Source organism: Hemiscyllium ocellatum, chromosome 46 (genome assembly GCF_020745735.1).
Source record: "Hemiscyllium ocellatum isolate sHemOce1 chromosome 46, sHemOce1.pat.X.cur, whole genome shotgun sequence".
Taxonomy (NCBI): domain Eukaryota; kingdom Metazoa; phylum Chordata; class Chondrichthyes; order Orectolobiformes; family Hemiscylliidae; genus Hemiscyllium; species Hemiscyllium ocellatum.
The window spans coordinates 14,478,935-14,503,331 of NC_083446.1; the positions used below are offsets into that span (position 1 = coordinate 14,478,935).

Here is a 24,397-nt window from a genome sequence, read left to right on the forward strand (position 1 = left end):
AAGTATACAGACAGCGGTTCAGAAACATAAAGAAGGAATCAGCTCAGACTTAAGTTGAGTTCGAAAGAATTAAACATAGTTACTTTGATAGATGGTATGGATCTTAAAAATAGATAAGGCCTCTGAGACTCTAAGAGCTTATTCTGCCAGAGGAGTTTAAAAACTCACTTCCAGAGATGATAAGAATTTATGTGGATGAACAGAAAGTTCAAGAAGTGAGAAGAGTGGCCGAACAATATGCATTGGTGTATAAGGCAAAGTTTAGCTTCCAGCAAGAATTTCATCCTGTGAGAGATAGAATTTGGGAGAAGGGGCCTACACTACAAAACAAAGAGTAGAGCTCACTAGTAATAGTTTACCACAGGTTAAAAAAGAAGCCCAAGAGGGTGGAAAGGAGGTGAAAGGCCTCAGGTCACTGTAATGGAGTGGGACATAGAATATTACAGTGCTGTTGGTTTCAGAAGAGCACTGGGAAAAGGTGTTTTGACTGCCAGAAAGTAGGACATGTAAGGTCAGAGTGCTAGTCGTTAAAGAAAGACACCATGGGAAAATATGTGGTAAAAGAAGCTAAATCAGTGGCATTAGTGAAAGTTGTAACAGAAATCCCAAGAAAGATCAAGGAGATGCAGGAGAGTGCACAGCCTCAGCAGGGGCCAAGTTGCAGTTACTGCCTGATCTCTATAAAGACTTCATATCTGTGAGTAAAGTTTATTCAGAAAGAACAGGGGGAGAAGGAAAGTAACCTGTAATTTTGAGATACAGGATCTGACCAGTCTTTGTGGGCGGCATGGTGGCACAGTGCTTAGCACTGCTGCCTCACAGCGCCTGAGACCCGGGTTCAATTCCTGACTTGCACGTTCTCCCCGTGTCTGAGTGGGTTTCCTCCGGGTGCTCCGGTTTCCTCCCACAGTCCAAAGATGTGCGGGCTAGGTGAATTGGCCACGCTAAATTGCCCGTAGTGTTAGGTAAGGGGTAAATGTAGGGGTATGGGCGGGTTGCGCTTCGGCGGGTCGGTGTGGACTTGTTGGGCCGAAGGGCCTGTTTCCACACTGTAAGTAATCTAATCTAATCTAACAGTAAGAGATGAACATATTTCCATTCTTCCTCACCTGTTTCCAGAGAAAGTGGTAATTTGTGGGATAGATGGACAGAAACTTAGCATTCCCCTACGTGAGATGTGGTTGGAGAGCCAACTCAAGATTGGGGAAGTAACAGTGATTGACAGAGTGTCAGTTCCAAGAATACAGTTTGTTCTTGTGGACGATTTAGCAGGATCCAAGGTGGGGGTGACACCCCTTGTTGTGGAGAAGCCAAAGGAAGACCAGGGAACTGAGGAATTAAAAGAAAAATATCCTGGAATTTTCCCCCACCATGTAATAACAAGATCTAACTCTCATAACTCACAGCATGAAGCAAAAACTAAAGAGAAAGATGAAGGAGTTGAGGTTCAGTTAGTGGACATCGTTTAATGTAATGGTGCAGAAAAAACCTGAACAGGCAGAGGGTCAGGCAGAAGTGTTTAGTCTTGAAAGGCTAATGGACTTACAGCAGAAAGATGAGACAGCAAAAGATATTTATGTTGATACATACTCAGAAAAGTAGTCAGAGAATATTCCTGAGGGTTCTTATCTTAAAGATAGAATCCGAAGATGAAATTGGAGACCATGACAGGTTAATGCAGAGGAGAAATGGGCAGAACTGCACCAGACTGTGTTGCCGGTAGCATGCAGACAGGAAGTGTTATGGGTAGCACATGAACTACCTGTAGGAGGTCACCTAGATGTAAGGAAGACTCAGGCTAAGGTACGAAAGCATTTCTATTGGCCTGGAATGCACAAGGATGTGGTTAACTTCTGCCGTACCTATCATATTTGCCAAATGTAGGTAAGCCACAGGCAGGAATAAAACCAGCACCGTTGTTGCCAATTCCCACATTTGAAGAACCTTTTATGTTGGTATGATTGATTATGTAGGTCCCCTCCTGAGAATTAGAAGTGGGAACCAGTGCTTGCTAACCATAATGGATGTGTCTACCAGATTTCCAGAGACAATTCCATTACGGAGTATTAAGGCAAAAAGGGTGGTGGAAGAGTTAGTAGCTTTCTTCACGCAGTATGGGCTTCCCAGAGAGATTCAGTCAAACCAAGGGTCTAATTTTACTGCTATACTATTTAAGGAAGTCATGGATAGCTTAGGCATACAGCACGTAGATGTGAGCAGAAGAGGTATAGTTAGTAATTTTGCAGATGACACCAAAATTGGAATGTAGTGGACAGCGAAGAAGGTTACCTCAGATTACAATGAGATCTTGATCAGATGGATCAATGGGCTGAGAAGTGTCAGATGGCGTTTAATTCAGACAAATGTGAGGTGCTGCATTTTGGGAAAGCAAATCTTACCAGGTCTTTTGCACTTCATGGTAAGGTCCTTGGGAGTTTTGCTGAACAAAGAGACCTTGGAGTGCAGGTTCACAGCTTTTGAAGGTGGATTCACAGGTCGATAGGACAGTAAAGAAGGTTTTTTAGATTCTCTACAGCCAACAAGTCCACACTGCCCCGACAAAGAGAAACCCACCCAAACCTATTCCCCTACCTTATATTTACCCCTGACAAGCACAGCTAACACTGTTGGTAATTTAGCCTGGCCAATTCAACTGACCTGCACATTTTTGGATTGTGGGAGGAAACTCACGCAGACACAGGGAGAATGTGCAAACTCCACACAGACAGGTGGGAATCGAATCCAGGACCTTGGTGCTGTGAGGCAGCAGTGCGAACCACTGAGCGACCGTGCTGCCCATAAGGTGTTTGGTATGCTTTCCTTATTGGTCAGAGTATTGAGTGCAGGGGTTGGGAGGTCATGTTGCGGCTGTACAGGACATTGGTTAGGCCATTGTTGGAATATTGCGTGCAGTTCTGGTCTCCTTCCTATCGGAAAGATGTTGTGAAAATATGAATATGGAGGGTTTGGAGGGAAAAGGGCCAGGTGCTGTCAGATGGAACTAGATTGGTTTGGGATATCTGGTCAGCATGGACGAGTTGGACCAAAGGATCTGACTCTATGACTCTAAGTGTGTATCATTCTGAATCCTAGGGAGCTTTGGCAAGATGGCATCAGACCCTGAAGACCATGTTAAGAGCATACTGTCAGGATTACCCAAATGATTGGGATAAAGGTATCCAATTTGTATTGTTTGCCATTAGAGATGCCCCAACTGAACCTAGTTAGTTTACTCCCTTTGAGTTAGTATTCGAACATGAGATGAGTGGGCTTTTGAAACTAATTAAACAGAAATTGACAGGACTGAAGTTGGAGATCTCACATTTGGATTAAAAATTGGAGGTGAGGGAGAGATTAAATTGGGTAGGTGATTTAGCTAAACAGCACCTGAAAAGGACAGAGCATAGAATGAAGCAGGTGGCAGATAAAAGCTCTGAGACACGGGTATTTTCCCAAGGGGTTAACGTGTTAGTACTGTTACCAGTGATAGGAGATCCCTTCAAAGCCAGGTTTAGTGGTCCCTATCAAATTAAGAAAAAGTTACGTCAGTCTGATAAACCAACACTCCTTTCAAAGTCACACAGGTCCAGAAGGAAGTGGATGCGATGGTCACGAAGATATCATTGAACCGCGTCAGAGCAAGTGGAGTTCACAGATCATGTTAGTTCCTAATCCTAACAGTATGGTCTTCAGGGTCTGATTCCATCCTTCCAAAGCTCCCTAGGATTCAGAATGATACACACTTGATTTAAAGTGCTACATGCCTAAGCTACGAGACACAATTGGTTTAAAGTGCTACATGCCTAAGCTATCCATGACTTCCTTAAATAGTCCAGCTGTAAAATTAGACCCATGCTCTGATTGAATCTCGCTCGGTAAAGATGCTGGATAGGAAAAAAAACTTATTGGTATGCTATGTGAATATGCTGAAACCTTATTAAAATAGGGAGAAGGAACTGGAGAAAGAAGTGTTAGTTACAGCCCCGCAGAGGAATCAAATCCAGATCTTGCGGAGTTTGATGTGCCTCAAAATATGTTAAACAATGAGCAAGTCCTTGAGGAGTGGGATATATAGTGAAGTATCTGTCTGATGAGCAAAGGATGCAGTTGAAAGGTTTGTTGCAGCAATAGGAGAACACATGCAGGAATAAAATGGGAAGGATTGCTGCTATTGTGCATGAGTTGGAAGTAGGGAATGCTGTTCTGATAAACCAACACAGGCTTAATCCTTTAAAGCCACACAGGTTGAGAAGGAAATGGATGCGATGCTCAACAAAGATATCATCGAATCGAGTCAGAGCAAGTGGAGTTCACCGATTGTGTTAGTTCCTAAACCTGACAGGACTCACTGATTTTGTGTGGACTGTTGGAAGGTCAATGCCACAACAAAATCGGACTCATACCCAATACTAAGATTGAAGGACTATATAGAGAAAGTTGGAGCAAGCCAGTTGAATTTAATGCGCGTTTATTGGCAGGTACCTTTATCAAAGAAAGCAAAATAAATTTTTGCATTTGTAACCCCAAATGGATTGTATCAATTCAAAGTGATGCCTTTTGGAATGAAGAACATGCAGGCCACATCCCAAGAACTCATGAATAGAGTTGTGGCTGGGTCATCAAACAGTGCAGTATGGCTGGATGATGTTGTGATCTTCAGTGAGTCATGAAAAGATCACATGGTACAGTTGGCAGAGTTCTTTGAACGATTAAGAGAAGCAAAACTGCTAATAAACTTTTAGAAAACAGAATTCATGAAGTCAGAGGTGATGTTCTTGACACATAATGTGCAGGTTAAGTGAATTAGCTATGGTAAATTGCCCATAGTGTTTAGGGATGTGTAGGTTAGGTGTATTAGTCTGGGTGGATTACTCTTCCGAGGGTCAGTGTGGACTTGTTGGGCCAAAGGGTCTGTTTCCACACTGTAGGGATTCGACATCTATCTATAACATCAGTCATAGAACGCAAAGACAAAGGCCATTAGGGAATTCCCACAAGCAGCCTCAAAGAAAGAGGTGCTTTGATTTTTGGGACTAAGCGGATTCTAACAGACGTTTATTTCAAACTTCAGCAGCGTAGTGCCACTGCTAACGGATTTACTGAAGAACACAAAATTTTGGTGGATAGAACAATGCCAGGAGGCATTTGACAATTTAAGAGCAGTACTAACCACTGCACCAGTTTTAGCTACACCAAAAGTTTTGAAATACTTCAAAGTTACAATCGACGCTCACAACATAGGAGTTGGAGTTGTACTGCTACAGGAAGATGATGATGGAACTGAATAGTCAATTGGTTTCTTTTCAAAGAAACTTAACACCCACCACAGATCAAAAAGGACTTATTGAGTTTGGTAGTGGCCTTACAACATTTTAATGTTTATGTGACAAACAATGTTGGAGACGGTTATGTACACAGATCACAATCCTCCTACATTCTTGGAACAATTTAAAGAAAAGAATGAGACTATTTTATTGGAGTCTTATATTACAGACTTTAATTTACAAATTGTACATGTTATGGGTCGTAAGGTTGTGATAGCAGACACGTTATCATGGATTTAATGGATAAAGTATAGATAAGATTGGACAGATACCAATTTTTTAATGTGTGTGTGTGTGTGTGTGTGTGTGTGTGTGCGCGCAGAAATTAATATGAACTTAGATTAATGCCCAACGTATTTTCTTGTAATGGGGGTTAAGAATTAGAAAAAAGATTAAGCCGTCTTCTCATTATGATGGTTCATCTTTTTCTTAAGGGGGCGGTGTTATTGAAAGTTGAAGGTGTGTACTGTACCTTTAAGAGAGTGAATGCTGTATGCACTGAGAGCTTGCAGGGACCTGTCATGTGACTGACTAGCAGTCTCAGAGTGTACTGGAAAATTGAAAATATGTGACATTTACTGTAAGTTAGGCAGAAAACAACTTCCATTGACAGATTTGGAGATGCCGGTATTGAACTAGGGTGTACAAAGTTAAAAATCACACAACACCAGATTATAGTCTCAACGGGTTTAATTGGAAGCACAATAACTTTCGAAGTGCCATTCCTTCATTAGGTGGTTGTGGAGAACACAATAGTAAGGCACAGAATTTGTAGCAATACTGGCTATAAATTCTGTGCCTTACAATTTTGTCCTCCACAACCACCTGATGAAGGAGCAGCACTCCGAAAGCTAGTGTGCTTCCAATTAAACCTGTTGGACAATAACCTGGTGTTGTGTGATTTTTAACTCCATTGACAGAGCAAAACACTCACTATCAAAGGTATCTTTTTCATATGAAACATCTTTGCAGCAAAAGACCAAAGATGACCCAGGAAAATCTTCAGCCAGAGGGAGACAGATACCAGTGACAGTCACTGTGGTGGTTTTGAAATTAAGTTGATGTAATTTTAATAAACTTTTCAATTGGAACTGTATATGGTTATAGAATTGGAGGCAGATAACAGGCATTTAAGAGAAAGGAGGTTTAGAGTTATAAATAGTTGTTCAATATTTACTTTTAGAGTTAAAGAATAAATTGAATTTTTTCTGTAAATAGTGGAATTCGGGAGTTCCCGATGAGGTGAGCTTTTCTGGGTGTTTGGTTTCATTAGCATTAGGGTTCACCACCGTGTCATAACATGATGTTAGAGGCAAGGTGCAAGCATGGACAGAGGCTTGGTCGTCTGGCAGAAAGCAGAGAATGGGGAGAAAAGGGTCCTTTTCGGAATAGCAGCTGGTGACAAATGGTGTTCTGCAAGGCTCATGTTGGGGTCACAACTTTCACTTTATACATTAACGATCTCAATGAAGGAACTGAGGGCATTCTGGCTAAGTTTGCAGATGATACAAAGATATATAGAGGGACAAGTAGCATTGAGGATGGGAGGCTGCAGAAGGATCTAGACAGGTGAGATGAGTGGGTAAAGAGGTGGCAGATGGAGTACGACGTGGTAAAGCAAGGTCATTCACCTTGGTAGGAGGAATAGAGGCACAGACTTTTGTTTTAAATGCACCTCATATGTTAAGCTGTTCATTCTGTGACCATTCTTGTGCATCTCCTCTGAACACGCTCCAGGGCCAGTACATCCTTCCTGAAATATGGGGCACAAAACTGCAGACATTGGGAGGTCATGTTGCGGGTGTACAGGACATTGGTTAGGCCACTGTTGGAATATTGCGTGTAATTCTGGTCTCCTTCCAGATGTTGTAAAATTTGACAGGGTTCAGAAAAGATTTACAAGGATGTTGCCAGGTTTGGGGGATCTGAGCTACAGGGAGAGGCTGAACAGGCTGGGGCTGTTTTCCCTGGAGCGTCAGAGGCTGAGGGGTGACCTTATAGAGGTTTACAAAATTATGACGTGCATGGATAGGATAAATAGGCAAAGTCTTTCCCTTAAAGTCGGGGAGTCCAGAACTAGAGGGCATAGGTTTAGGGTGAGAGGGGAAAGATATAAAAGAGACCTACAAGGCAACTTTTTCACGCAGAGGGTGGTACGTGTATGGAATGAGCTGCCAGAGGAAGTGGTGGAGGCTGTTACAATTGCAACATTTAAGAGGCATTTGGATGGGTATATGAATAGGAAGGGTTTGGAGGGTTATGGGTCGGGTGCTGGCAGGTGGGACTAGATTGGGTTGGAATATCTGGCCGGCATGGATGGGTTGGACCGAAGGGTCTGTTTCCATGCTGTACCTCTCCATGACTCTATGACTCTATAAAAGCAGGGATGTACTTCTGAGGCTCTGTAAGCCTCTGGTCAGGCCACATAGAGTCATAGAGATGTACAGCATGGAAACACACCCTTTGGTCCAACCCGTCCATACTGATCAGATATCCCAACCTAATCTAGTCCCACCTGCCAGCACTCGGCCCATATCCCTACAAACCCTTCCTATTCATATACCCATCCAAATGCCTCTTAAATGTTGCAATTGTACCAGCCTCCACCACTTCCTTTGGCAGCTCATTCCATACCCACACCATCCTCTGCGTGAAAAAATTGCCCCGAAAAAATTACCCACACATCTTTCCCCTCTCACCCTCAACCTATGCCCTCTAGTTCTGGACTCTCCGACCCCCAGGGAAAAGACTTTGCCTATTTACCTTATCCATGCCCCTCATAATTTTGTAACCCTCTATAAGATCACCCCTCAGCCTCCGACGCTCCAGGGAAAACAGCCCCGGCCTGTTCAGCCTCTCCATTTAGCTCAAATCCTCCAACCCTGGCAACATCCTTGTAAATCTTTTCTGAACCCTTTCAAGTTTCACAACATATTTCCGATAGGAAGGAGACCAGAATTGCACGCAATATTCCAACAGTGGTCTAACCAATGTCCTGTACAGCCACAACATGACCTCCCAATGTCTGCAGTTTTGTGCCCCATATCTCAAGAAGGATGTACTGGCCCTGGAGCGTGTTCAGAGGAGATGCACAAGAACGATCACAGGAATGAAAAGCTTAACATATGAGGTACATTTGAGGATTCTGGGTCTATACTTGATGGAGTTTAGAAGGATGCAGGATGATCTAATTGTGAAGATGTTTCCACTGGTAGGAGAGACGAGAACTCGAAGGCACAGCCTTAGAATAAAAGGAAGACATTTCAGTACAGAGATAAGGAGAAACTGTTTTAGCTAGAGAGTGGTAAAAGTATGGAATTCAATGTCACAGAAGGCTGTGGAGGCCAGGTCATTGAGTATATATAAGACAGAGATAGATAGGTTATTGATTGTAAAGGAAATCAAGATTAAGGAGAGAAAATGAGAGAATGCGGTTGAGAAACCAGTCAGCCATGATTGAATGGCGGAGCAGACTCAATGGGCTGAATGGTCTAATTTCTGCTCCGATGTCTTATGGTCTTTCCTCAGTCTGCTGAACCTGCAGGCCAACCTTCAGCGATTGTTCCACCATTACACCCAGGTCTCGTTGCACTTCACCTTTTCATAAACTGCCACCATTCAGATAATAATCTGCCTTCCTGTTTTTAACCACCAAAGTGGAAAGCCTCACATATATCCACATTGTATTGCATTTGCCCACTCAGCCAAGTTACCCTGCAGCCCCTCAGCATCCTCTTCACAGCACACAATGTCACCCAGCTCAGTGTCATCTTCAAATTTGGAGATATTGCATTCAATTCCTTCTTCCAACTCATTAATGCATATTGTGAATAGCTAAGTTCCAGCAGTGAGCCCTGCAATCCCTTACTTGTTGCTGCATGCCACACTGAAAAGGACCTGACACAGGAATTGTACAAAACAGGTATGTGCCCTTCGGCCCATGATGTTCTGTCAAATTAAAACTAATCCTTTCTGCCTGCCCTTCGTCAATATCCCTCCATCCCTTGCATATTCGTGTGCTTATCTGTAAATTACTTAAATGCCCATATAATCTCTGCCTCCCTCACCACCCCGGCAGCGTATTCCAGACTCCTACTACTCTCAGTTTAAGAAATTTGTTCATCACTTCTCCTTTGATCTTTCCTCCTCTCACCTTAAATGTTTGTCGCCTAGTTTTAGACATTTCAGCTCCAGGAAGATTTTGATTGTTACACCTATCGTGAATCTCATTATTTTATACTTTTCTAACAAGTCTCCCCATAGCCTCCGCCTCTTCAGAGAAAACAACTTGAGTTTTTTCTAGCGTCTCCTTTTCGCCCATGTCTTCTAATCCAGGGAACATCCTGGTAAACCTCTTCTGCACCGTCTCCAGAGCCTCCGCCTCCTTCCTGTAATGTGGAGACCTGAATTGAATGCAGTACTCTTTAAGTGTGGCCGATCCAAAGTCTTATAAAGCTGCACCTTGACATCCCAACTCTTGTACTCAATGACCTGACCAATAAAGGCAAGCATGCGATACATTGTCTTGACCACTATCTATCTACTTGTGTGGCCACTTTCAGGAAGCTCTGGACTTAAACCCCAAGAGCCCTCTGTGCATCAATGCTGTTCAGGGTCCTGCCTTTAACTGTGTACTCTTCCTTAACATTTGCTCTCCCAAACTGCAGCACTTCACATTTAACCGGATGAAACTCCATCTGTTATTTCTTCACCCACAACTGATCCATATCCACTGTTTCCTTTGACAACATTCTACACTATCCACACTTCACCATTCTTTGCAACATCTGCAAATTAACTAATTCACCAACTACATTTTCATCCAAGTCATTTATATATAAGCAGAGGCCCCAGTATGGAGCCTGCAGAACACCACTCATCACGGAACTTCAGCCGGAAAAATACAATTACCCTCTGCTTTCTATGGGCAATTCTGAATCCATGCGGCCACTGTGGATCCCATGCATCTTAATCTCCTGGATGAGTCTATCATGAGGGATCTTGTCCAAACCTTACTAAATTTCATGTAGACAACGTTCACTGTACTACCCTCATCAATCACCTTTGTCACTTAATCAAAACATTCAATCAAGTTACTGAGACATGACAAAGCTATGCTGACTGTTCCTAATTAGGCCATACTTTTCCAAATACACATAAGTCCTAGCTCTAAGAATTCTCTCCAGAAGCTTAGTTTCCTGGATTATCTCTCTTTCTCTTCTTGAGCAGGGAAACATTAGCTACTCGTCAGTCCTCTGGGGACTTCTCCAGTGGCTAATGGGGATACAAAGATATTGGTCAAGAACCAAGCAATCTTCTCCCTTGCCTCTCTCAATAACCTGGAGTAGAAACCATCGGGCTCTCGGGGCTTATCCACCTCAATGCTCAAGGATCCCAACACCACTCCTTTTCTGATTTCAAAATGCCCTAGCAAATTAGCACGCTCCATACTAATCCCAGTATTCTCCACATCCTTCTCCTGTGTGAATACCCATGCAAAGTAGTCATTTAGGATCTCACCCACATCCTCTGACTCCAATCAAAGTTTCCTCCTTTATCCTGATGAAGGGCTTATGCCCGAAATGTCAAATTTCCTGTTCCTTGGATGCTGCCTGATCTGCTGTGCTTTTCCAGCAACACATTTTCAGCTCTGATCTCCAGCATCTGCAGACCTCACTTTCTCCTCCTTTATCCTTGAGCGCACCAACCTTCTCCCTAGTTACCCTCTTATTTTTAATGTATGTATAGAATGCCTTGGGATTTTCTTCAACCTTACTTTCCATGGTCAGTTCATGGTCCCTCCTTGCTCTTCTAATTCCCTGCTTGAGTTCTTTGCTGTTTTCTTTATATTCCTCACAAGCTTCCTATACCTTACATATGCTTGGTCTTTCATTTTGACTAAATTCACAACCTCCTTAATTATCCAAGGATCCCTTACTGTTTCATGAAACCCTCTGGCATGAACTTAATACTATCTAAGCCTCATGTTCTAAAGAAGGGCAACTTTCTTGCACTCTTTTGACAACACAATCAATAGCAAGTATTTCCAGATTATCAATTCCAAGCGGATACCACAGCAAAATCTAATAGGGTCCTCCATTCACTAGCACCTCAATATAATGATCTTTCACTGCGAGGTAAAAGGATTGTCCGTTGGGTTTGTGCAAAAAGATTTCCAAGATTAGTATCAACGTAAAGGTGTCACTGGTTTGAGTACCTCACCTGAGGAAGGAAAGACTGGGGAGCAGTCCAAATGTACCCCATTGATTCCTGGATTATATTATGAGCAGAGGCTGCAGATGTCAATCTTGGATTCATTACGGCACAGAAAGAAGTAATTTGGCTTGTTTCATCAATGCCAACTCTCTATAAAGGAATGTAGTCTCTCTAATTCCACTACACCCTCCCCAAAGCATTGCAAGCTTATTTCCCTTACATGTTTATCTACTTTCCTTTCCTTAAGTCATTGATAATCTTCATTTCCATCCATAAAGAGAGAGTTCTGGGTAATACCATCAGGCTTATGCCCAAAACATCAATTCTCCTGGTCCTCAGATGCTGCTGGCTTACCGTGCTTTTCCAGCACCACACTCTCAACTTCGTAAATGGTTGGGTCTAAAACACTACCCAACCTTGTAGTTAAGTGACGGGACTGAAGCCATGGGTAGCAAAAGATGGATAGAAAACTACGTTAAGGGGTTTACAAACAAATTTTGATAGATTTGATGAATAGGCAAAATATCTTGCAGATGGAGTCATGCATTTCATCAGGAAGAATAAATAAAAGCGGAATACTACTTTTAGGTGAAAATGACTGCAGAATTCTGAAGTACAGTGGAATTTAAAACATGAGTCAGAGTTAGTTTGCAGATGCAGCATGCAATCAAGAAAGCTATTGGGCAGCTATACTTTATTATGACAGGAATTGAACATAAATATAAGGATGTTCTGCTTCATTTGTGCAGGGAATTGGTGAGTTTCGCATCTCAAATATTATATGTGGTTTTCATCATCTCCTTTCAGAAAGGGTGTAAACTAATTTGAGTTGTTCAGAGGTGGTTTACAAGATTGGTGTCTGGAAAAGGTGACTGTGACAGTGAACCCGAGAAGCACCTTCTGGGGAGGAGATTTGGGTTAAAAGCAAGGTGATCATCGGGAATGAATTAACTTTTCAAACTTAGATAAGGAAGGAATATGCAGGATGCAGTAAGTTATATTTTCCACCATCCAGTATATTCACACCATCCAGTATAATGTGTTCTGAATGTCTAACATGGATATAAAATACGTTTTGTACAACTATATTCTCCTTGAGCAGTCGGTGAAGATTGAGGATGACTTTCTTCCACTCCGGGGTCGTGGGTTGAGATTATTAAGTAGTGCAAGGTTAATCAATAGTTCACAAGCACTGGGTGCAATGCTTGGGATTTTCACATGCTTTTTCCATTCTTAAATGTTGATTTTCCATCTGAGCCTGTTTGAGATGCTCAGAACTACTGACTTCTTCACAGCTGCTACTACTGCAAAGTGGATAGTACTGAGTGAATGGGGATATTGTACTTTTTGTTTCAGGGAAAATGTGGAAACATACTAAATGTATTTCTCGGTCAATCTGGAAATCTCTTTCCATGAGGATGCTCATTCAGATTAGGGAGCTTGTTTTGGAGTTTCTATGTTAGACATGCAGATGATGTGAACTGCCCAATGCAGCTGATTGAACTGAGGCACTGGCTATGATCAAATTCTTCAGCTTGATCTGCACTTTTTATAACTTTTTATAAGGGTGAGGTACGAAGCGAAACAGATACCAATACCAAATCAATAAGCCACAAGAATAAAAATAGATAGAATATCGTGACAATGAATGATAAAATGCAATCAATGCTGGATTGAAAAACTGCTTCCCAAATCCCTTTTAATATCTCAGAATCGGTGTCATCTAAAAGTAATGTTTTTTGGTGGGGGCTGAGAATTGCTAAAGTGGAAGCAGATGGTGTATTAATAACATGTTCGTAATGTACTTGGAGCTTGATTATTAATGCAATTACACCCAGTTTATTCATCTTTTATAAGCAGCAAATGAGTGTAACAGGATCCTGATTATTCATGTTGTAGGGCTCTGATTATTAATTGTAATAAATTTGTTTCTCTAAATATTAGTGGCAATTATTGGTGAAACATCTCCCAGTTATTGAAAGAAGAAATAATTGATTATGGATGAAACAGAAACTGTGTAAATAATTAAATACGGCTTCATCATAAACCCACAAAATTGAATCTTAAGACCAAGGTTGCTATTTGGCCCATTGCACTGGTACTGTCTCTGAAAATCTCTCATTCCCCTCCTTTTTCTTCAATGGCCTATGCCATTGAAGTCCCCAGGTTCTAAACCGAACAACCAGGGAAGACATCCAAGCTACATCCACCCTGTAAGAACCTTCCAAGTTTCAATGAGATCATCACTCATTCTCCAAATGTTATAAGTTCATAAGATATAGAACCAGATTAGGATGTTCGGCCCATTGAGTCTGCTCTGCCATTTAATTAAGGCTGATATGCTCCTCACCCCCATCTTCCTGCCTTCTCTCCATATCCCTTCAACTCAGTACCAATTAAAAATCTGTCTAACTCCTCAAATTTACTCACTGGACCAGCACCAACTGGACATTGGGGTAGCAAATTCCACAGATTCATAACCCTTTGGGAGAAGTAATTTCTCCTCAGCTCTGTTTTAAGTTTGCCACCCCTTATCCTAAGAGTATGATCTCTCATCTTAGATTGCCCCACAACAGGAAGCATCCGTTCCACGTCTATTCTATCCACACCTTTTATCATCTTGAATACTTCAATTTGATCTTCCCTCGTTTTTTCTAAATTCCAGAGAGTATAGGCCTAAACTTTTCAATCTCTCTTCACATGACAAGCCCTTCATCTCTGAGATCAATCTAGTGCACCTCATCTGAACTGCCTCCAATGCCACTACATCTTCCTGCAAATAACGGGACCAAAACTGTGCGCGATATTCCAGGTGCAGTCCCACCAATACCTTGTATCGTTGCAACAATACTTTCTTATCTTTATATTCTATTCCTTTAGCTGTAAAAGCCAATGATCCATTTGGTTTCTTTATTATCTGCTGTACCTGCATGCTAGTTTTCTGTGACTCATGAACAACGACACCCAGATCTGTCGGCAAAGGAGCACCCCGAAGACTCTCCCCATTGAAATAATAGGTCGCCTTCCCACTTTTTCAACCCAAATGCATGACCACGCCATCTGTTAAAACTCCATCTGCCATATTTTGGCCCAGACTCCTAACCTATTTATATATCCATCTGTAAGGATCTTATTTCCTCATTACAATTTACTGTCCTCCCTATTTCTGTGTTGTCCACAAATTTGGCTATACCGCCTTCCATCCATGTATCGAAATCACGACTGTAGATTGTAAATAGCGGGGGTCCAAGGACCAAACCCTGTGGCACCCCACTACTTACATCTTGTCATCCAGAAAAAAAAACATTTATCCTCGCTCTCTGTCTTCTGTCCTATCCATGCTAATAAACTGCCTCAAATCCCGTATGATCCAACTTTGTGAATTAACCTTTTGTGCAGCGCCTTAATCAAACACCTTCCAGAAATCCAGATAAATTACATCTACAGTATCCCCATAATCCACTTTGCTTGTTACATCTTTGAAAATCTCTAACAAATTAGTCAAACATGATCTGACCTTCATAAAACCATGCTGACTCTGATGGATGGACTCATGATCCCAAACTATGGTAATACTGCACAAGTTAGATCTCTGAATAAAACCTGGCTTGATATGTCATGTGTTTTGTTTTTGTAATTAACTTAGGATGATAGTTAATTATTGGATATATTCGCATGAGACTGCCAAAGTTCTTTTAATAAAACAACACAAGTTCATTGCACAAAATAAAAAAAGGCTCTGTATGGATATAACAATTTTGAAAGGCTTTAACACAAACAGCAATTTTCCCAGCAACATCCTGTTCAAATACTCAATTTCAGTGAAGTAACACGCCTTCATTTTTTAAAAAAATCTATTCATGGGATTTAGGTGTTGCTGGCTTGGCCAGTATTTATTGCATAACCTTAACTGCCCGGGAGAAGGTGATAGTGAGATGCCTTCCTGAATGTTTACACTCATCAGGATGTTGGGGCACCCACATTGCCATTCTATAACATCAAATATGATTGAACATTCCACAATATTAATGTCACTATTCAACAAAGGCTCCTTAACAGCAAAGGTTATTAAATACTTCCTCTTTACAGACAACTAAACCTAAAACGAACTGATACCTACTTGGCCCTTCAATGTTCTACTTCAGAAATGTTCAGCACAAATGCCGAATTCCATCCTCCACAGCATGTATGTTGGCTAGGTTCACCCAGTTTATATGAGCATTCAAGTCACCCATTATTACTGTATCACCCATATCAGTTTTATGATTTATATTCATAATGAATTATTTGGGATATGAAGTAGATTCAGCAAACTTGGATTTTAATGCCAAGTCCAAAAAATTATCTTTACATGTTGCATTAGCACCTTAAGCTGGGCTGGATGTTATAACAGGTTTGTGACTGCGATGTGATTAACAGCAAATTACAACTCCTTAAATCACCGATGAACTTGCTGTTGTCTCAGCACCTATGTAATGAGATGGGATTTCTGAATGAATCCTTTCCCACATTCAGTGCAGATGAATGGTCTCTCTCCAGTGTGAACTTGGTGCTGTACTGGTTCAGATGATATCTGAACCCAGTCCTGTAAAGAGTGGGAAGTTGAGCAGTCTCTCATTGGTGTGAACACTGTTGGTGTAGCATCTGTTCCCCAGAACTTCTGAAGCACTTCCCACAGTCTGGGCATTTAAAAGGCCTCTCATCAGAGTGAATGCGTTGATGGCGTATCAGATCCCAGGATCTTACATAACACTTCCCACAGTCTGTACATTTAAAAGGTCTCTCCCCAGTGTGAACTCGCTGATGTGTTATGAGGTGGATTTTCTGAGTAAACCCCTTCCCGCACTCAGAGCAGCTGAATGGTCTCTCTCCAGTGTGAGTGCGTTGGTGTGCAGTGAGACGAGATGACCACTTGAACCCAATCCCACAGTGAGAGCACTTGAATGGTCTATTGCCTGTGTGAACACGTTGGTGTAACTTCAGTTCTCCAGAGCTTTTATAACACTTCACACAGTCAGGACATTTGAAGGGTCTCTCCTCAGTGTGAATTCGCTGGTGTGCCTTGAGGTGGGATGACTCACGAAATCTTTTCCCACACTCAGTACAGGTGAATGGCCTCTCCCCAGAATGAACTCGCTGGTGTGTCAACAGGGTGGAAAACCGAATGAATACCTGTCCACATTCCGAGCAGATGAATGATCTCTCCCCAGTGTGAAGTCGCTGGTGTATCGTGAGTTGGGATGATCGTTTGAACCCATTCCCACAGTGACGGCACCTGAACGGTCTCTCATCAGTGTGAACTCGTTGATGGACAATCAGCTCCCTGGAACCTTTAAAGCACTTCTCACATTCGGAACATTTAAAAGGTCTCTCCTCAGTGTGAACGCGCTGGTGGGATTGCAGGTAGCTAGAACTTTTAAAGCACTTCTTGCAGTTTGGACATTTAAAAGGTCTCTCCTCACTGTGAACCTGCTGGTGTGCCTTGAGGTGATATGACTGAGTGAATCCACTTCCACATTCAGAGCAGATGAATGGCCTCTCCCCAGTGTGAATGCGCTGGTGGACAGTGAGTTGAGATGACCACTTAAAGCCAGTCCCACAATCAGAGCACCTGAACCGTCTGTCCTCAGTGTGAACACGCCGATGAGACATTAGCTCACTGGAACTTTTAAAGCACTTCCCACAGTCTGGACATTTAAAAGGCCTTTCCTCAGTGTGAACTCGCTGGTGTGTCAGCAGAGTGGAAAGCTGAGTGAATCCCTTTCCACACTTGAAGCAGATGAATGGCCTCTCCCCAGTGTGAATACGTTGGTGAATCTTCAGTGCAGAGCGGTGACTGAATCCTTTCTCACAGTCCCTGCATTTCCATGGTTTCTCCCCAGTGTGAATGCATTTGTGGTTCTCAAGGCCAGTTGATTGACTAAAGCCTTTTTTGCACACAGAACACAAGTATTTGTTCTTCCCAGTGTGAACAGTGCTTTGCCCTTCCATATTTAAAATCCGTTGATATTCTGGTTGTGATAAACTGGGTGACTCCATTAGGACATAACGTGATGTTTAGTTTCAGGTTCCTGACTTCAAATCATTCTCTTCGCAAACCCTGTGAAATCAATTTAAAACAGAAGAAATGAATGAGAAAGACGATACAAAAACAGAGAAAGATTGGAAAATTGTACTGAGCGAATCTGGCAATTTGCAGGCTGGCCCTTGGGAAAAATTACCATGAGTGATGATGGATTGTCATGGAAGCGTAGCTATGGCTAAAATTAATATCAATCAGGGAGGCAACCTGGTCTAAGCCAACACAAGACTGTGGAACCTATATGAATCAGATGGTGAGAGAAAAGAAAGAGACTGAGGAGGAATTAGGAGAGGCAGGGGACAAAGGAGAGGGATTTTATAGATGTGCAACTTGTGTAGAAATTTAACAGGATGTCCAAATCCTCAATCTCCACCTTAAATGATCAGAGTTGCGGATCGATGTGAAGATTCTGAACGCTTTGACGTCCAGCGTTAGAGGAACAAAGACTTTCGACTGAAGGATGGAAGTCGATGCCTTTCAGTCCATTCAGTTACAATCTCCATTTCTCAGCCATTGACTGAATCTCCGTACGGAACTTCGGTGTCACACTTCATCCCCAACGGAGTTTCCAAACCACATGTTCACACCATCAGTAAAACCGTATATTTCTACCTCAGTTCCATTACCCGACTCCGTCCCATCTCAGCTTCTAAAACTCTCCAAGGTGGCGTCCGTAAACCTGGGCCTCTTCCCGGGATAAAGACACAGATCTCCTAACACGGGGCCCGGTTGGTCTCAATTAGGGTTTGCGAAATAACACGGAGGTCTTTACGAATTCTCTCCACACATTCCCCTTTCTCTCGGCCGGCCGCAGCCGTTGGAGAAAATGGTCGCGAGCCTTCCAGAGCTTTGAACAAAATGACACTGCGCATGCTCCGCTACAATCCACACTGCGCATGTCAGCAGACCGGTTGTTGAGTGAATGAAATACATTGACGTCTTCAAGGAATGTGGAGTGTCAGGAGCATCACTGTAGGGACTTGAAACTGTCTTACTCGATTTCTGTACATTAATTGGAAAATAGATTACTTATCGAATCTCCACCTCAATTATTTCTTAAAGTCTCTCATAAATGTCTTAAGAGATATTTAATGCCCCGCTATCAAGTGGCAGTTTGTAAAACCGTTCATTCCCTTTCCTGATCGGTGCACGCCCCCTCAAGCCTCTAGCCCCGCCTCCCATTCACACTGATTGGTTGGCCGCGCCCGCTCGGCCCTTTATGACCGCCCCACCCCCACTCGTCCTGAGCAAGTTACTGCAGCTGCTGCAATCTGTCCTGAGCGAAGGAGACAGAGTAAGTTATTGCTTGGATTCGAGATGACTTCATCTGAGCTGACGTGAGGTATGGAGATGGCAGCATTTATGCAGCGGTGGGGATGAGTGGGGAGAGAGGTGTGTGTGTGTGTGTGTGTGTGTGTGTGTGTGTGTGTGTGTGTGTGAGAGAGTGAGTGAGTGTCTCTGCTGAAAGTGTAGATTAGTAATTGGAATGTGAGGATGGCGTGTCTAACTGCCAAACTGGAACGAACAGATGGCCCACTAGGGTGGGGGAGAGAAGAGAACACATGATGATGGAGAATCTAACAAGTAAAGCTAAAACAACGGGAAGCAATGGGAATGGATTCACAATTTGAAGATGTTGAACTCAATACTGAGTGCAGAGTCTGAAGTTTGTGCTGTAATTCAACTGGAGCATTGCAGCATGCCAAAAACAGACAAGCTGTTTTAAAATGACCGGTTACAGAAAGGTCAGGGTCATGGACCGGAGGTATTCTGCAAATTGGTCACTTCACCTGCATTTGATTTTTCCAACGTAGAGTAGGCCACACTGGGTGCAGCAAATGCAGTACACTAGATTGGAGGTGGCACAGGTGAAGTGCTGCTTCACTTGGAAAGATTGCTTAGGCCTTTGGAAGGTGAAAGCAGGGAGGTGGTGAAGGGGCGGCTGTTGCACCTCCTGCGGTTATGTGGAAAGGTGCTGTGGGAAAGGGGGTGGTGGTGGTTTGGATCAAGGAATGGATGAAGGTGTCCCCAAGGGAACAGTCCCTGTGAAATGCAGATGGGGGAGTGAGGTGAAGATGTATTTAGTGGTGGCATTCTGTTGGAGTTGTTTGAAATGGCAGAGAATGATCCTTTGAATGTGGATGAAAAGTGAGGACAATGGGGACCCAATCACGCTGTTGAGTGACGGGAAGGAGGAAGGGCAGAAGCACAGCTGAACAGTTTCTCCTCTAATTCATCTCACTTCTGCCAAGTCAAAAGGAGTGGTGTAGGTCCCAGTTTTGCATGCCTCTTTATGGGGTGTGTGGAACTATTCTTCCAGTCAAGAGTGTGCTTTTGCCTGAAACGTCGATTTTTTTTCCTGCTCCTCGGATGCTGCCTGACCTGCTGTGCTTTTCCAGCACCACACTCCACTCTGATCTCCCACATCCGTAGCCCTCACTAGTCCTATTCTTATTCCAGTCTTACACAGGCACCCTATCAATGGTACATCGGCTGTTTTTGTGCAGCTTCATGCTCCCGTTTGGACCTTAAAACATTTTGTTAATTTTGCCTCCAATTTCCACTCCTCTAAAACTATCACATGGTTCATCTCCCAAGACTTCCCTTCCTTTCCTTAACCTTTGTCTCCATTTTGGGGAATAAACTGCAATCCACTACAAAGTCATTGATCCTATAGCTACCTTCATTACTGCTCTTGACACCCCATGTCCTGCAAGGATTCCATCCCATTCTCCCAGCTCCTCTGACTGCATTGTACCTATTCGGATAATGCCACCTTCCAAAGTAGCACTGCTGACATGGCTTCCTGTTCCATAACCATGATTTCCCACCCTATGTGGTTGGCAGGGCCCTCAACCGCATCTGATCTATCACCCATGCTTCTGCCTTGCCCCTTCCCATCACTTACAAGAGTGTCATCAGTTCCACCTTGTCTCAATTTTCATCCCACCAGCCCCCGATTCAAAGGATCATTCTCCGCCATTTCAGACAACTCCAGCAGAATGCCAACATACCTTCCCCTCACTCCCCTGTATGCATTGCATATGGACTGTTCCCTCCAGGACATCCCAGTCCATTGCTCGACTACCAACACCATCTCTCTTTCCCATGGTTAAAAATCAGACTATAACCTGGTGTTGTATAACAGGTTTAAACCTGTTGGACTATAGCCTGGTGTTGAGAGATTAACATTGTACACCCCAGTCCAACACCAGCATCTCCAAATCATCATCTCTTTCCCGTGGCACCTTCTCATGTTGCACCTTCTGCAATTACACTTGCCCCTTCACCTCCTCCCTGTTCCAAGGGTCTAAACAATCTTTCCAGGCGAAGCAGCATTTCACCTGTACTGTACCTCCTGTAATCTGGTGTATTGCATTCACTGCACCCAATGTGGCCTACTTTACTTGGGAGAAACCAAACGCAGGCTGGGTGACCACTTTGCAGAACACCTCTGTTCCGTGCGCAATCATGACCCTGACCTTGCCATAGCCAGGCATTTTAATGTTGCATATTGCTCACGTGCCCACTTGTCTGTCCTTGGCATTCTTTATACCGCTAAGGCCAAATGCCAGCTTGCAGACACCTCCTCCTATTGTCCCCTTGACCATGACCCCACCTCCCACCACCAAACCATCATCTCCCAGACCATCCATGATCTCATCACCTCAGGGGATCTCCCATCCACCGCCTCCAACCTCATAGTCCCACAACCCCGCACCGCCCGTTTCTACCTCCTGTCCAAAATCCACAAACCTGACTGCTCCGGCCGACCCATTGTCTCAGCCTGCTCCTGCCCCACCGAACTCGTCTCCGCGTACCTCAACACAGTTCTGTCCCCTTTAGTCCAAGAACTCCCCACCTACGTTCGGGACACCACCCACGCCCTCCACCTCCTCCAGGATTTTCGCTTCCCCGGTCCCCAACGCCTTATCTTCACGATGGATATCCAGGCCCTGTACACCTCCATCCCCCATCACTAAGGACTCAAAGCCCTCCGCTTCTCCCTTTCCCGCCGTACCAACCAGTACCCTTCCACCGACACCCTCGTTCGACTGACTGAACTGGTCCTCACCCTGAACAACTTCTCTTTCCAATCCTCCCACTTCCTCCAAACTAAAGGAGTTGCCATGGGCACCCGCATGGGCCCCAGCTATGCCTGCCTCTTCGTAGGATATGTGGAACAGTCCATCTTCCGCAACTACACTGGCACCACCCCCCACCTCTTTCCTCCGCTACATCGATGACTGTATCGGCGCTGCCTCGTGCTCCCACGAGGAGGTTGAACAGTTCATCCACTTTACCAACACCTTCCACCCCGACCTCAAATTCACCTGGACTGTCTCAGACTCCTCCCTCCCCTTCCTAGACCTTTCCATCTCTATCTCGGGCGACCGAATCAACACAGACATCTACTATAAACCGACTGACTCCCACAGCTACCTAGACTACACCTCCTCCCACCCTGCCCCCTGTAAAAACGCTATCCCAGATTCCCAATTCCTTCGTCTCCACCGTATCTGCTCCCAGGAGGACCAGTTCCAATACCGTACAGCCCAGATGGCCTCCTTCTTCAAAGACCGCAGATTCCCCCCAGACGTGATCGACGATCCCTCCACCGCATCTCCTCCACTTCCCACTCCTCTGCCCTTGAGCCCTGCCCCTCCAACTGCCACCAGGACAGAACCCCACTGGTTCTCACCTACCATCCCACCAACCTCTGTATACAGCGTATCATCCGCTGTCATTTCCGCCACCTCCAAACGGACCCCACCACCAGGGATATATTTCCCTCCCCTCCCCTATCAGCGTTCCGAAAAGACCACTCCCTCCGTGACTCCCTCATCAGGTCCACACCCCAACCAACCCAACCTCCACTCCCGGCACCTTCCCCTGCAACCGCAGGAAATGCAAATCTTGCGCCCACACCTCCTCTCTTACCTCTCTCCAAGGCCCCAAGGGATCCTTCCATATCCGCCACAAATTCACCTGCATCTCCACACACATCATCTATTGCATCCGCTGCACCCGATGTGGCCTCCTCTATATTGGTGAGACAGGCTGCCTACTTGCGGAACGCTTCAGGGAACACCTTTGGGACGCCTGGACCAACCAACCCAACCACCCTGTGGCTCAACACTTCAACTCCCCATCCCACTCCACCAACGACATGCAGGTCCTTGGACTCCTCCATCGCCAGAACATAACAACAGGATGGTTGGAGGAGGAGCGCCTCATCTTCCACCTGGGAACCCTCCAACCACAAGGGATGAACTCAGATTTCTCCAGTTTCCTCATTTCCCCTCCCTCCACCTTGTCTCAGTCGATTCCCTCGAACTCAGCACCACCCTCCTAACCTGCAATCCTCTTCCTGACCTCTCTGCCCCCACCCCACTCCGGCCTATCACCCTCACCTTGACCTCCTTCCGCCTATCACATCTCCATCGCCCCTCCTCCCTACCTTTTTATCTTAGCCTGCTGGACACACTTTCCTCATTCCTGATGAAGGGCTTATGCCCGAAACGTCGAATTTCCTGTTCCTTGGATGCTGCCTGACCTGCTGCGCTTTAACCAGCAACACATGTTCAGCTCTGTCCTTGGCATTCTGCAGTGCTCCAGTGAATTACAGTGCAAACTGGAGGAACATCATCTCATCTTCAGACTCAACACTTTACAACCTTCGGGACTTAATGCTGAGTTCAATACCTTCAGATCAGAAACCCATACCCATTCCTTCGCTTTCTTTTAGCTTTGCTTGTTACATTCCCTGTCACCATTCCCTCTCTCCCCTCCCCCGTGTTCTTTCCAGCTTGGCAGTTAGATACACCATTGTTCTGCATTCTCACATTCCCATAATTTAATCTGCACTATCAGCAGCCTTCTCCACCCCAACCACTCCACCACTACATAAATGCTGCCCTCTCTGTACTTCACATCAGCACTAATGAAGTCATCTAGACTCGAAACATTAGCTTACTCTCTTCGCAGATGCTGCCTGACCCGCTGTGACTTCCAGCAATTTTTGTTTTCACTCTTTGTCCACAGCCAGCGAGAATCAACTGGGCATGATGCGTTACTTAGCATGCACAGTATCAATGTGGAATCAGCATTGTTGAGGTGAGTGAGAGAAGATGGTGGGTTTGGAGACATCCCATGTGGGGCCACAAACCCCGAATTCAGAGACCTGGTGGAACAGGCGAAAAGGACTCTGGCTCTGTCTGCAAACTAGAGGAGCAAATGGTGATCCAAACTGGAGTTGTCTGCTCTGAATCTCTATCCTGAACTGACAACTGTGCGCGTGCGTGTCTGTGCGCGTGCGTGTCTGTGCGCGTGCGTGTCTGTGCGCGTGCGTGTCTGTGCGCGTGCGTGTCTGTGCGCGTACATACGGACTGTCTTCAAATTCTCTTTGCAGGGTGTGGGGAGGCAAGGATGCACAGAAACAAAACTCAAACCAAACATAATGGTACAGGCACTCAGGACCTGGAAATCATCCATCTGGAAATGTGAAAGGAGGAATGTTTGTCCACTCTCAATGTGGAAAAACACCGAACATACAAGCCTATTAAACTGCAGAGTGGTTAGAGCTTTAGGCAGTTATACAATCTGAAAAACGCCACACCAGGGAGGAATTGTACGTGTGTTGTCTGTCTGGGGCAGGCTTCCAACTTATCATCTTTCCAGGAGATACTGGAGAGTACTCGCAACATGGGAAAAAAATTGGAAATGAGAGGTGTGTTCAAATGCCCCTCTAAATTGGAAACTCATCAACACAGTC

The 24,397-nt window shown here is 44.3% G+C and overlaps 1 protein-coding gene across 7 annotated transcripts in view; it reads right to left on the reverse strand.

The window, feature by feature from the left end:
* The window catches only part of LOC132836264 (gastrula zinc finger protein XlCGF26.1-like), a 155,716-nt gene that overhangs the window by 113,033 nt on the left and 18,286 nt on the right, over positions 1 to 24,397 (reverse strand). For 4 of the 7 annotated variants that reach the window (XM_060855627.1, XM_060855625.1, XM_060855628.1 and 1 more), the window contains one exon: positions 15,220 to 17,640. The exons of 1 other annotated variant lie outside the window; for it this stretch is intronic. In XM_060855627.1, coding sequence (XP_060711610.1) covers positions 16,155 to 17,579 — 1,425 coding nt within the window. In that variant the 5' untranslated portion in view covers positions 17,580 to 17,640 and the 3' untranslated portion in view covers positions 15,220 to 16,154. Of the gene's footprint in view, positions 1 to 15,219; positions 17,641 to 17,995; positions 18,625 to 24,397 lie in introns of those variants that run through there. 2 more of the 7 variants (XM_060855623.1, XM_060855624.1) reach the window with 2 other exon arrangements.